This window comes from Juglans regia, chromosome 8 (assembly GCF_001411555.2).
Source record: "Juglans regia cultivar Chandler chromosome 8, Walnut 2.0, whole genome shotgun sequence".
In the NCBI taxonomy this organism is placed as follows: domain Eukaryota; kingdom Viridiplantae; phylum Streptophyta; class Magnoliopsida; order Fagales; family Juglandaceae; genus Juglans; species Juglans regia.
This window is the reverse complement of record NC_049908.1, coordinates 25,987,573-26,002,220: the sequence shown is the minus strand read 5'-3', so window position 1 is coordinate 26,002,220 and position 14,648 is coordinate 25,987,573. Positions and strand designations below refer to the sequence as shown.

Below are 14,648 nucleotides of genomic sequence, written 5' to 3'. Positions count from 1 at the left end.
CTTCACACAACCTGGATAAAGTTGACATTGAGAATCTTCCTACAACTGTTCAAAATTTCTATTTCCCAATTCTGGCAATGCGGGATCTTGGCTATTGGAACACTCTCCGACATTAGTATCCATATATGTTTCCATGTAAACATCATCTAACAGTTCTTCAACTTCGTCAACATTTTCCGTCCAATAATTCTCATTAGCATGGTCACGAACCTGATTTTCATTCCAAGTTTTATCTTCTCCATGAAATATTCATTGCGTGTAATTCTTATCCATTCCTTTAATAAATAGATGATCTTCCACCACACTTATAGTCCTATAATACCCATTCTTACACTTAACACATGGACACCTGATCTGCCCAGTTTGTCTGCATGACCACCTGCAATACTAATAAATTGGTTTACCCTTTCTACATATATTGTAGAAAATCTATTAGTAAGATTCATCCAACTTTTATCCATTTTGTTGTACCTATAAAAAATTTAACAAACAAATCCAGCTCAATGAAAAATAAAAATATCATTGAAAAGTATGTGTGAAAAATTATAAATTTACCATCTATTAACAATTATATTATAATCTAGACATTAACTTTCATTATCATGGAATATAATACCATTAAAACCATTTTTTAAAGAAAAATTATAAAGCACATTCTTTTTCTTTTAAAATAATAAAGTCAAATCATCAATTATATTTGTTAAAATAAAATGAGAAAAAAAATAATTATTTCAATTACTTCTTTAAATAAAATTTAAAGTTAAATGAGGAAAAATAATTATTTCAAAATTAGTAAAATTATAATGGTTAACACTAATTAATTATGCACAAATTTGATATTATCATTCTCAATTGATTAAGATTATTCAAGATCGTGAGAAAATTATGATTGAACCCATATCCATAATTATCTCTTTCAATTGACTTGAAGCAAGAACAATTGATCATTGAACACAAACAATTGGGAAAGAAATCACATCTCATAATAATAAGGTTTCATCTGTAATCTTAGTTAAGAATTTGGATAGACATGTTCTCGAAAATAAACTAAAGAACATTAATATAAATAAATATTAAAATAATTAATTGAAAGAAAAATAACACTTACAATTCTTCTAGAATGTAAAGATATAAGCAAGATTGCTGTGAAATTTTAATTGTACTTGCAATTGGACGAATCGTACCGAAGTATAGTTTCAGTAAGAACGAGGTCGCACTCACAAGGACTTGTATAGACATAGAAAACCAATTAATTATAAACCAAACAAATGATAATCTGAAAGATGAGTTGTAAAATAAAACAAAAAATTAAGAACTAAACAATCAATTAATCAAAACAAGAAATAATTAATATAATAAGCTAATCCCAATAAAAGAACTAAAATTAATTATGAAGTTGAAAATTAATCTAAAAATAGAATAAACTATTAATGGATAATGAACTAAAGTTTTGGAATCCACCTTATTAATTCATAATAATATATTTATGAAAATTGATTCTTTCGAAATATTTACATGATAATCTAGAATTCAATTTTTTTATCATGAAAAATAGCATTGTTGAAACCCCTTTTTAAGAAAATATTTAAAGTATTCATGTTCTTGTTTGCTCAAAGATATAAAATCAAATCATTACTTATATCTGTTAAAAAAAATCCCAAAAGATATAACATTTTATTTTTGACAAAATTATAAATCAAGCTCTCAATTGATTAAGAGTATTCTGTCTCATAAGAAAAATATGATTAAACTCATATCAAGAACTTTATCTCTCAATTAATATGAAGTAATAATAATAGATCGTTGAACACATACATAACTGGAAAAAAACATCAATCTCATAAATAATACTACAATATAATCATCAATAAGATTTCGTCCTCTAACTTAACTAGACCATAAAAATAAATTCTAAAATTTGAATGTAAAGAAACATTAAAACAAAATTTAAAAGAAAATATAAAAAAATAAAAATTACATACATAAATACAGTTGTCAAATTTTAATTTTTCTTCTCTCAAATCTGTAATACTCCTACGCGGCACTGCTTATTGCCTTTTTTTTTTTTTTTTTTTTATTGAATTTGATTCGGCGTGCAGGTGGCCACTTTGCTTCAATTGATGTATTTATATTTTTTTTTTTGGTTGGATTTTGTTCGGCGTGCGTGTACTCCCCTTTGCTTCAATCTATTTATATATCAATTAGATTCTTTTTATGCCACAACTCTTTTTTCTCTCATTTCTTGATACCACTCTTTCTTCTTCATTTTTTCTTTTTTTTTCCTTTTTTTTTTTTTTATACGCCTCTTTCTTCTTCTTCTTCTTTTTTTTCTTTTTTTTTCCTCTTTTTCTTTCACGTCTCTTCGTCCGAGCCTTTTTTTATGTTAATGTCCAAATTAAGTTTATCTTTTTATTAAATCCTGTAAAAAAAAAAAAATACATATCTCAATACTAATAAAAAAATAATAAGAGTTAATACTACAAAGTTATGATAATACTTTATATCGTCGCTAAAATATTACCTTTTGTGAAGATAAATTGGATAGTAAAAAGTTAATTATTATACTATAATTGACAAAAAATTAAACTTCACTAAAACTTGTTATTTATGACAAAATGTAACTCGTTGTCAATACTTTACTGTAACAAAATTATTAGTGATGATTATAGTCGTTGCTAATTCTATAATTGTCGTTATAATTTCTTTCTCATTTGGTGTAAAATTCTCCCGCTAATATATTGGTGACCAATATAAATGACGATACAATTTTGGTTGTTAAAATTGATATTAACGATGAATTTAAAGTTTTTGTCACTAAAGATAAACGTTTAGCTACGAGTTTTATATCGTCGCTAAAATATTACTTTTTATGAAAATAAATTGTGTCACAAAAAGTCAATTATTAGACCAAAATTGACAAAAAATTATAACTTCACTAAAACTTATTATTTATGACAAAATGTAACTAGTTGACAATACTCTATTGTATCAAAATTATTAGCGACGATTATAGTCGTTGCTAATTCTATAATTATCGTCACAATTATTTTCTCGCTTATGTATTTGTGACCAATATAAATGACGGTATAATTTTAGTTGTTAAAAGTAACATCAACAACGAATTTAAAATTTGGTTCACTAAAGATAAATTTTTAGTTACGATTTTTATATTGTTACTAAAACTTTTGTTGATAAAAGTGATTTTTTTTTTGAAGTGATGGTGGTTGGAAGTTATTGAAGATTATGAAAATAAAATAAAAATTAATTATAAAAATATAAATAATAAAAAATAATAATATTTTATTATTATAGAGAGTATAATAATTAATTTAATTTAAATTTTAAAATTTGAATGATTAGTCAAAAATTAAAAAAAATATGTATTAATTAAAATTTAAAAAATAGGATGGTAATTCAATATGCTAATGCTCTTAGGACAAAACTAGACCGCATGACACAATAATTATCTGTTGGCTCGACAACCAAACAATCAAAATCAGGAGTACTTGTCTTCTGGAGAAGTCGGCTCCAATAGCCAGGGGTGGTGGGAGATCGCCTGGAGGTCATTGTGAGCATTAATTTGAGAGCTGAAATGGGCATAATTCATACGCCACCGGTTTAATAATTTTATTTTAGAAATACACTGCAAATTTGAGTTTGGAAATTAATGCGCGAATATATACAGTATCAAGACATTTATCTATATATATATATATATATATATGTATATGTGGGTGGCTCTACAGTACCGTTAGTTCTAGGATTATTTTTTTTATACATGTATTTTTTAATATTTTTTTTAAAAAATAATTATAATATTATTAAAAAATAAATTTTTAATCAATAAATAAAATTAAAAACTCACAGCAAAAATAGAGCAGTGTAGCATTTTCGTGTATATATATATACATATATATATATATATATATATATATTATAGGGTGCGGCTACTAAGGGTAGGTTTGGGGTACAAGATAAAATACAAAATTCTCATCTCATCTCATCTTATTATTGCACATTTTTTAAATTTCCATATAAAGTATAATAAACAATTCAACTTTTTCAAATCTTAATACACATTTTTTAAATCTTAAAATAATAATAATATTATAACATAATATTTTAAATTTCAAAACAAAACACAAAATTTTCATTTCACTTCCCAAACCTGCCCTAAGCCTCCCATCTTTACTAAGTCCAGTGTAAATTTTTTTTTTCTTATTTTTTAACATATTTAAATATATTAAAAAAATACATTAATATATTTAAAATCACTTTCTTAATCACTAAAAAAAAAATATATAACAGAAATTAAATGAAAGTGTCAAAAAGAGTAGATATAATAGTGTTTTTCTATATTATATATATACATATAGAATAGTGATAAACAAACAACACTTTACACCACTTTTCACCGAACATGTTATAAAATAACATTATTTTTATAAAATGATGTTTAGTTTTTATAAGGTATTTTACAAAAATATTTCTCATTTTAAAATATTGTGTATAAAATGTTGTATAAATCGTCGTGTGTTTATTATTTTTCATAGAGAGAGAGAAGAGAGAGAGAGAGAGACGAGAGTCCTGTCAGAAGATAAACTCTCGGAACACCATTAACGCTCTGAAAGAAGCCGCGCGCCATGGCTGAAACTAAGCAGCAGCTTCACATAGCCATGTTCCCATGGTTAGCCTTTGGTCACATAATCCCATCTTTAGAGCTCGGCAAGCTCATAGCCCAACGGAAGGGTCATCGTATTTCCTTCATATCCACGCCTAGAAACATTGATCGCCTCCCCAAGATCCCTTCAGATGTTGCGCCTTTGATAACTTTGGTGAAGCTTCCATTACCCCATGTTGACAACCTGCCGGAGAACGCAGAGGCCACCATGGACGTACCCCACCACATAATTCCATACCTTAAGATAGCTCATGATCGTCTTCAAGAACCCTTGTCTAAGTTTTTAGAAACTTCGAACCCTGATTGGATCATTCATGACTTTGCCCCTTACTGGTTACCACCAATTGCAGCAAGGCTTGGCATCTCGCGGGCTTTCTTCAGTGTTTTCAACGCATCAACCTTGTGTTTCATTGGACCACCGAAGTGGTTGTCTTCGTCGTCGGGAACAGCAGACGGGCCCGATCCAGGTTTTAAACGAACGGAACTTGAGCATTTCATTGTCCCTCCCAAATGGGTCCCCTTTCCATCCAAAATAGTGTATCGGCCTTATGAGGCGAAAAAGCTCTTCGAAAACACTGAAGCGAATGCCTCCGGTGTTTCGGACTTTTTTCGTTTCATGATGGTGTACTTAGGTACCGAAGTCGTGGCTATTAAAACATGCATGGAAGTCGAAGCTGAGTGGTTGAATCTCTTCGGAGAGCTTCTCCCTATACCCGTCGCTCCTGTGGGCTTATTGCCACCGTCGCCACAAGAAGGTAATGACAATAGAGATAGCACTTGGGATACAATTTCGAAGTGGCTAAACAAGCAAGAAAAAGGATCAGTGGTTTATGTAGCACTCGGAAGTGAAATCCGACCGAGTCAAGAAGAGTTCAATGAGTTGGCTCTGGGGCTAGAGCAATCTGGGTGTCCATTCTTTTGGGCTCTAAGAAAGTCAGCCGGTGGGGAATCAATTGAGCTACCGGAAGGGTTCGAGAAGCGAACCAAAGGTCGTGGGATTGTTTGGACAGGCTGGGCACCTCAGTTCAAGATACTAAGTCACGAGTCGATTGTGGGGTTCGTGACTCACTGTGGTTGGAGTTCAGTGACAGAGGCATTCCAGTTTGGACGTGCGCTAATCCTGTTGCCTTTCATTGGGGACCAAGGCTTAATTGCTAGATTGTTGGAAGAGAGACAAGCAGGAGTTGAAATTCCCAGGAAGGAGGAAGATGGGTCATTCACCAGGGAATCAGTGGCACAAACTTTGAGGTTGGTGATGAAAGACGTAGAGGGTCAGATTTACAGGGACAAAGCTAAGGAAATGACCACCATATTTGGGAACAAGGAACTCCAGCACCGATACGTTGATAAATTTGTTGAGTTGCTGGAGAAACACAGGCAGATCGTTACCAAGGGTTAGAAAGTGATGAGATCAAGGAATATTAATGGTCAGGATCGAGTTCTTTGACATTGGTTTGGAAGATCATGTTCTAAACAAAATACTTTATGGAGCTCCTGTACTATTAGTCTCGAACGCCATGATTTGCGCCGCTATAGTCTACATTTGTTTTTACATTTAATATTTTTCTCTATATTTTAATTGTTTGCTTAATCAAATTGGGAAACGTACGTACGTAGTTTCTCTTATACATCTGCGACGTAGTTTTAGCCTATAAAGCTGTGATGATAGTACATACATCTGCGACGGCGGACTGTAATATAAGTCACTCCATTAACAAAAAAAAAAAAAAAAATTGCCAATTAAAAGTTGATTTTTTTTGTTGTGAGTTTTAAATTTAACAATTTTCCTCAAATGAAATAAAAGGGTCTTGGACTTTCTAAAACTACATATATAATTAATCATTTTCCTTAATTATAAGAGTTATGTTTGTCTTAATATTGTTCCTGTAGTACAACTTTCACAAAATTATTTGATTTAACTGAGGAAACGGAGAGTATTTGATAATGGTTGTATGTTCCATTGATGTTCAAATTAAGTTCAAGCCTAGTTACTCCAACGTACCAGAAAATGAGAAATCTCTAATTTCTTTCCTATACAGTTTTCAACCCAATCATGTGTAGCCATGTGGGAAAGATATTGGAGTTGGGACCACCTTGGAATAAAATCCCCTCACAATGTTTTGAACTAAAGCCAAAATCACTACAACAAATATCATATTTTTCCACGAATTTTTTTTTTTAAGATTTAAATTCATGGCAAATAATTTGCTAATAACACGAAAAATGTTCGTAGGAAAAAAAAAAAAACTAACTTTTTACTAAGAGATCACGTTGACGAGTAAAACTTTGTGAAAAAAAGTATTATGCGGCGAAATAAAGGTTTTAAGCGGCGACTTTTTCTCGCCACAAATAGTCTTACTAGAAATATTAATTTCTCGTGGGTTATTAGTTTTAGCGACAACGTTATTAGATTTTTGCAGCGACTTTTCTCATAGCAAATTGTCCTCTACTTGAATTATTTTTAGTTTCCTGGGTTATTTGTTTTTGCGGCAACGTGTTAAGCTTTTGCCGCAATAATAACCCGTCGCAAAAGCTAATAAGATTAAAACTTGCATTTTTCCCTTACACGGTGAGCCATCTCTTTCTTCTCATTTCATCGTTTCTCTCTTTTAGACACTGTTTTTCTTTGTATTTGAGTTTATTTCTATATAATTTGGTAGTGAAAATGGAAAATAGAAAATGTGAATCTATGTAATTTGTGATGATATGATTATGTAAAATTTGTGTGATTTTGTGATGATATGGTTGTGTAAAATCTGTGTAATTTTGTGTTGACGAGTTTGTGTAAAATCTGTATAATTTTGTATAAATGAGTTTTTATAAAATTTGTGTGTTTTAACATCTTGAGTTTGCTTGAGAGCCGTGGAAGTAATGAATTTGAAGGTTGATAATGGTAATAGTTGTAGGGGGTGATGTTTTAGAAGTGAGTAGGTAATTAACATAGAGAGGCGGTGAGGGTAGGTAGGAGTAATAAAATGGAAAGAAAAATGATGTATAGGTATGGGGTTGAATCACCACTTTTTGTACTTGGAATATTATTACAAAATTAGAGGCTATATATATATATATATATATATATGTCTATAGCTATGGGGTTGGTTTTAGTTTAGCATTGGTTTAAGGTATACCATTAATGTCCATTGATGAGAAATATTGGCCGTAAGCAACTGATGAGAGATTCTGTTTTGAGTTGACCTTGAAGGAAATTAAGTTGGTCATCTTGTGAATTATGACATGATATGGTTTTTGTGATTCCTCAAGGATTTCTTGTTATATGTCCAAAGTATAATAGCATAAGATCAATGCAACAATATCTTTAAGTAAGGGCATTGTCACTAAGAAAACTTACCTAGCTACCATTGAATTAATTTGTTTTATTCTTTTGAAATTTTTTCAGCATACTATATATAATCTATTTTTTCTTAGAGAGAGAGAGAGAGAGAGAGAGAGAGAGAGAGAGAGGTCACAAGTTATTGAAAAAATGCAAACTATATATGGTTCAAGTCATGATCGATATATATATATATATATATATATATATAAATATACACACACACAAAGATAGCGTATAGTACTTATGAATACAATAGTGCTGTCCAAATTCAAATTTCATTTCTACTAGTATATATGATCGTTTAGTACATGTTTACATGGTTGTCCATGTGTAACACAAAACACATGTTTATAACTAATTAACATAAAGAAAAGTATATGCTCAAGTAAATTAATTTCTGAAATGGATGCAAGTATTAGCATTGGGACACTTTTAAAGATTACATTTATTGTATATATGATGGCTCGAGGTGTGTTTACTTAGTTACATCTATTATTTTAGTGAACTAATTTAACCGAGTTATTTTTGGCATGCAGTTTAACTCCAATAATCATGTGATGCATGTGTTCAACATAATTCAAAGGCAGATTCAATCCAATGGCATATTCGGGGAATTGACTCCCACTAATAACACTACAACAAATTGTGGCTTTTGGGACTGAAAGTTTTCCAGCAAATACTATTTGGTAACAAATAATTACGTTTTACCACCAAATTCACGTCGTCAGAAGATTCTCGCCGCAAATAAATATATTGGACCATTTTTTTTGTCACGAGTTACAATCTGTGAAAATTAGTGATTTTTTCCCACAAAATGAAGCTCATCAGAAAACGTTTGCAGGTAATATTTTTTTGCGATAACATATGTATTCATTAGTGAAGAAATTGGTTGTGACAAAAAATTTATAGCTCTCGTGAATACTATTTGGTAGCAAATAATTACATTTTACCACCAAATTCATGTCATCAGAAAATTCTTGCCGTAAATAATTATATTGGATCAAGTTTTATTTGTCATGAGTTTTAATCTGTGAAAATTAAAGACTTTTTCTCACCAATTAAAATCATCAGAAAAAGTTTGCATATTATTACTGACGTTAGTGTATTGGTAATATATTATTCACATTTTTTGTATTTTAGGTATAAGGTTTTGATACTATTCTACTTGTATTTTTTTTTTATTATTTCATAAAAGACTATTTCTAGTGAACATAACTCGTCGGAAATACTTTTTTGGTTGCAAATGCATATTTCCCACGATTTCCACCACGGCAGATAAGTATTTTTGACCCTAGTTAACCATGGTTGGCATACTTTTTGCGATGAAAGTTTCCACTTTTGCGAGGAAAAGAATCGCCAGAAAAAGGAGTATTTCTGACATATATTTCACTCATAGCTTTAAGTACTATAAGTAGTTGCGCATTCCTGAGGAGTCAACTACGACTTGAAATGGTGGGAAAAAATTATTTTGGACAAAAATATAGACTAATTGCGACAAAATCATTCTTGGGAAAAATGCTAATTTTTTTGTAGTGTAAACTTGAGATGTAAACTAAAATTTCTTGACTCATCTAGGATTTAAACACTACAAGAAAAAGGGTCATTTCCAGAGTTTTTAATATCGCCGCAACTATAATCGCCGCTAAAAATGAGTATTTGTAGCGATTTCCATGTCGTCGCAGACTTCCAGCTCGAATTCGTAATCTGACGTTCACTGTTTGATTTTGCGGCGACTTTTTGATTATTGTGGCGATATTGTTTCGACGCAATAGGAAATTTTAACTGTAGCAACATTTATTTTTTGTCGAAGCGAATAATCGATGCAATAGACAGTTTTGTGGCGTATATTATCGTCGCAATAGTCGACGTTGTCAACGTAAAATAGATGGCCCATTTAATTGCGGCCAATTATTTGTTATTTGCGGCGACATGGAAGCGCCGGAAATATTGTAAAATTAATGTTCCCCCGCGGGCACCTTATTTCTCCCACCGTTCCCAAAACTTTCCCCCTACGCGATACTTCCCAGTTCCCGCCCCCTTTCTCTCACTCTCTCTGCTGTTCTCGACTGCGATTGTCGACTCCGGTGCTATTGTCGCCACCATCTCGCCGCCTCGTCGACACCGGTGAGCTTGTATTTCAGATTATTGGTCTCCATCCATCTCTCTCTCTCTCTCGTCTTCGCAAAGTGGTTTCCGATTGCCCAGTGCCGCCATCTTCTCGCCAACCCCAGTGAGTTTCTCTTTCTCTATTTTCGTTTTTCATTGCTATGATTTGGGTGCATTAGGTCATGAGAAATGTTTTCCATTCACAGAGCCATTCCGGAATCGAGCCCCTGTGTCCCTAATTTCACCCTAATTTGGACTTCGTTTTCTTTATAATTTTGTGTTACACATTGTTATATAGTGTCTTTAGTGACTTTATAATTTTGTGGGAATGAGATTAAAATTTTTTTTATGGTGTAGAAGGTGCTCATAATAAGCGTACATGTTTAGGCCTATACCGATTGTTTTCTTTATGGGTTCATAGTTGATTTCTACTTGACCATATGTGAGTTTTTCTTGATCTAAATGTGTATAAGTAAGCATATGAACTGTAGATTATTCTATCTGTGAGTAGTGGGGATGCTTGCAAAGACCTAAGAACTACAGTCTTCATATCTGGGCTGTAAGCAAATCTTAAAAAAATTAGTGCATGAGTTTCAAATTTATGCCATGACTTCAGATGGCAGAAAATATAAACAAGATGACTGCAACTCGTGACCTGCATTTTGGCAGATAGATACAGCAGAAAAGGAGGGACCTGCTAGTCTGCTCCTGACCCTACATGTGCATGATAGACCATGTAGTAAATCAACCTTCCAAAACAGGACAAAAGTAATTCAAGAAAAGAAGAAACCCCACCATTTTCTTAAGTATGTTGTTGTTTGTGCAGCTTTGGTTTGTTAAGTTCTTCATTGAGGGCCACAACTTCTATATCTATCAGTCATGGGGGTTGGAGAATAAGTTACTATGTACGACTACTTTTTTAGGATAACAGATGAACCTGGAAATCAATAAGGAGACTTGTGCTCACTAAAACCAGTTTGAGATACTGAATTTTCAAAAAGTTGTAGGTTAGACCATATACTGCCCTTTAAAATGTATTGTTCATGAGAGGGAGAGCATACACGCACATTAGCTGCAACCATATAATTTGTTGGTCCAACAATTTCTGTTTTTACAAATTTTCTTTGTGAACTCAGAAAAGGATCCCATCCCTGAAGAATTTGATTGAAAAGCAAAGTTGTGACAACTTAGGACTAGACTAGGTTATAATTGAGGCCTTTTTCTATTGTTATATACTCCAAGAACCGGCTCTCTCTCTCTCTCTCTCTCTCTCTCTGGTGAATGCTTGGCATCATTATGCTTTTTCCTTGTTATTTATAGGGTTTGATGAGCTCAAGTGAAAGTTTTTGTGCATGAATTGTAGGAGCAAGTGGCCCAGGAAATTCAGCTCGAAATTCATAACTCAGCTGCTTTTCATCTCTTTTGCAGGGTAAGAAAATTTTCATCCAGATTTTTCAGTATTTAGAAGTACTGCATGCATTCAGATTAATTATAAAGTTGTAATATGTAGGAAAAAATGATATATTGAGAGCATTATTATACGTTTTTTTTTTTTCTTTTTGGTTTTGATTTATATGCGTTATATTTCTCTGAGAAAGTTGATGTTTTCTTTTTCTTTTTCTTTTTTATTTGCGGGGGGAGGCGGGCAAACCAAAGAATCGATCATGTCTTGTCCTTTTCTTCTTCTTCTTTTTTTTAATTTTTTTTTTCCTTCTTTTCAAACACGTAAGCACCATAATCCTCAAAATTTCCCTTTTTTCCCTTAACGCATCCGGGTTTTCTGTTTTCTTCTGATGTTTTTCACTCATTATTTATTTATTTCTTCATGATCTTCCCCCAAACACAAAATTATGAGAAAGACAGTACAAGATTATAATCCCATCAATCAGCAGCTTCCTTATATATCTTAAAACTCTTGATCCTTGAAAAAAGAAAAAGAAGACCATAGATCATGTCTAATATTCACCTGTTGGTCAAACAATACGAAGTGGACGATCATCTGTCGGTGTCAAACATTATGATATCAAAGTAGAATATGACATTTCTTGTTTTAGAGGTGAAGATCAGAATTTGATTGAAGTGGCAACTACTCATCTCATATGCATGCTGTATGTGTTCGACTAACATATATGATCTCTATATATCTACCTCTCTCTCTCTCTCTCTCTATATATATATATATATATATATATTTACTTATTTAGGTAGTGTGTTTTGGTGGAATACCTTCAGAAAGATCTTCCTCTCTCTACCTAACAACTTAATTCTTTCTTTTTTAATGGCAGGTAGGAAAAGTTTAGCCTGCAAATTTTAGGTTGCATACTTCAATGTTATGATAAATTACCAAAAAGACTAGTCAAGTTGAAGTACTTGGAATTATTATAAACCACAAGAAATTCTTCTTCCCCAGCTGTATAAGATCTCATTTACTACACTTCAATTCTAAATAACCATATCTTAGCATTGGCGAAGATAAATTATTGTTTGTTAGATAAATAATAATTCCAGCACAAATCACAATAAAAGAGAAACATGACATTATTAAAGCTTTCAAGGTTCTCTTATAATTTTTCTTTGTGACATTAAATTTGGCTTGTTCAGTTATTATGCATTCGACATATATACTGTCGTTCATTCGTTTAGCTAACTTCAATGTAATCTTGCAGCAACTATTTTGTTCTATTTTAAGATCATTCTACTGAAAAAATCCACATTTTTTCAGATCTTATAATTTGGATATTTGTAAAATGGTCTGCCAAAATTTCTAGTCTTACTATAAATCCTTAGCTGCTATAGAGTTCTGCAGTAGAAAATGGTCTTTCCAAACTACTTTTGTCAGACGCGCTTGTAGTTCAATAACTTAAACCGAAATGAGAACCTAAACTTATCATATTGCTTGAAAGTAAATACACAAGACAATAGGTTCAAACACAATCCCCATATTGTAATGCAAGATATGTTTACAGAGGAACACAGAGTTGGTTGAAAGTGACAGCTGAGATGCTCGGATTTCCAGGCCTCATGCGTGTTATATATTGACAAGCAAAGGAATGGCTGCTATGGTGAGATTAAATTCTTATGTGTTATATATACCAGTTGCCTAGCATAGAATAATCACCTAACTGATGCTATTTTTTTTATTTATTATAAATATTGTTTAAAAAAAAAAACATCAATAACACAATATTGTGGAGGTCCAATTCGTTTATGGTGACCCAATACTGTCCCCTAGGCCTGCATACAACATCAATTTCTTTAACTCTTTCTAGACATTGATGGAGCCTATTCTTTGGGATCTCTCTTGCAACCTCACTTCATCTTGCTGACATACGGGCACTTCAAGCCTCAAAAGGCATCACAAAGCTATTTTTCAAGAGTTTGGATATTTCATGCTGATCTTACTATTTATTGTGATTGTTAAAATCCAATCTATTGGATTAAATTAGCTCCTGTTAAAAGTTATGTATAGGGTAGCTGGCCTTTATTTTGTATGTAAAGTTGCTCATATACATCTTAGAGAAACTGGGCATGTAGTGTTTTTTCCCTTCCAATTGTTATATAGTTTTTCCCTTGCCTATTTTATTGTTTTTGCTTTATAATAACTGAATGGAGTCTATATATCAAATTTGTTTAGTTTCCTCATAAAAAAGGCTAAAGAATACATGGAGTGTATATAATAGCTGGGTGTTAACTATAACTGGTCGCTTGCATTATTGAGGTTTGCTTGCATGCTTCCGTCGTTGACATTATGTTGATTTAAACAAATATTAGAATGTTTTGTTAACTATAACTGGTCCTTTATATATAATTGTTATATGGTGTGTGCTGATATATTTTATCTATAACTATCAGATTGGTGTTTGTCGAGATGGAAATGTGAAATATCCCACGAGTATAAGGGAGTTGATGCAATCTTGTAAGGAGCTGTTTTGCTGACCTCTCATGCCCAGATGCATATTGTTAGATCTGACTAGATATAATTTATAAAGATGGAGGAGCAGTACATTTGACATATTGTGAATGATATATGTATTCTCAATATTTAGTAGTTAAGTTGTAAGTTTTGGGTTTCGATTGGTCCACCCCAGTGTATATAGCCCATAACTACATTAATGTGAATTCCCCACCTCAATGGATGAATTGAATGTCATTAATTTATGTAATTAGATGGAAATGGTTTGAAAAGGTCTATCATGGAATCCTACATGTTCGGTCAGACATATATAGTGCAAGTTCAATCTTTTTCCTTTATGTCTCATGTTTCTAAGTATTTAATATCGTAAGGCATGGGTACTGCTGGATAAACACTAAGTATTATATAGCAATGAAACAATATTATTTTGCTTGATTAAAGTGCAGTTTATTTTATTAACAGTATATCCTATTCCAGGTCAGTCACTAAAACAATATTACACCAAAGTAAGTTATAATTAATATTGTTTTAGTTACTGACTTGGAATAAGATAAATATATTGTTAATCAAATAAACTATATTCCATTAGATGAAGTGTGAAAATGAAGCCAGCC

At 31.9% G+C, this 14,648-nt stretch overlaps 1 protein-coding gene and 1 long non-coding RNA gene across 2 annotated transcripts; both read left to right on the top strand.

Annotated features, from left to right (window-relative positions):
• The first annotated feature begins 4,561 nt into the window (after positions 1-4,561).
• Positions 4,562-6,240, top strand: LOC108986836 (putative UDP-rhamnose:rhamnosyltransferase 1). Its single transcript, XM_018959604.1, has one exon. The coding sequence runs from the start codon at positions 4,644-4,646 to the stop codon at positions 6,078-6,080; it is 1,437 nt and encodes a 478-aa protein (XP_018815149.1). The 5' UTR covers positions 4,562-4,643; the 3' UTR covers positions 6,081-6,240.
• Positions 6,241-10,003: 3,763 nt separating this feature from the next.
• Positions 10,004-14,372, top strand: LOC108986837. The gene is made up of 4 exons (XR_001995427.2): positions 10,004-10,245; positions 11,485-11,550; positions 13,088-13,183; positions 13,974-14,372. It is a non-coding gene; the product is annotated as an uncharacterized LOC108986837 (long non-coding RNA).
• Positions 14,373-14,648: the final 276 nt, after the last annotated feature.

What these genes read in the sequence shown, in the direction of transcription:
- LOC108986836 (XM_018959604.1), top strand. Translation starts at nt 4,644, where the DNA reads ATGGCTGAAACTAAGCAGCAGCTTCACATAGCCATGTTCCCATGGTTA.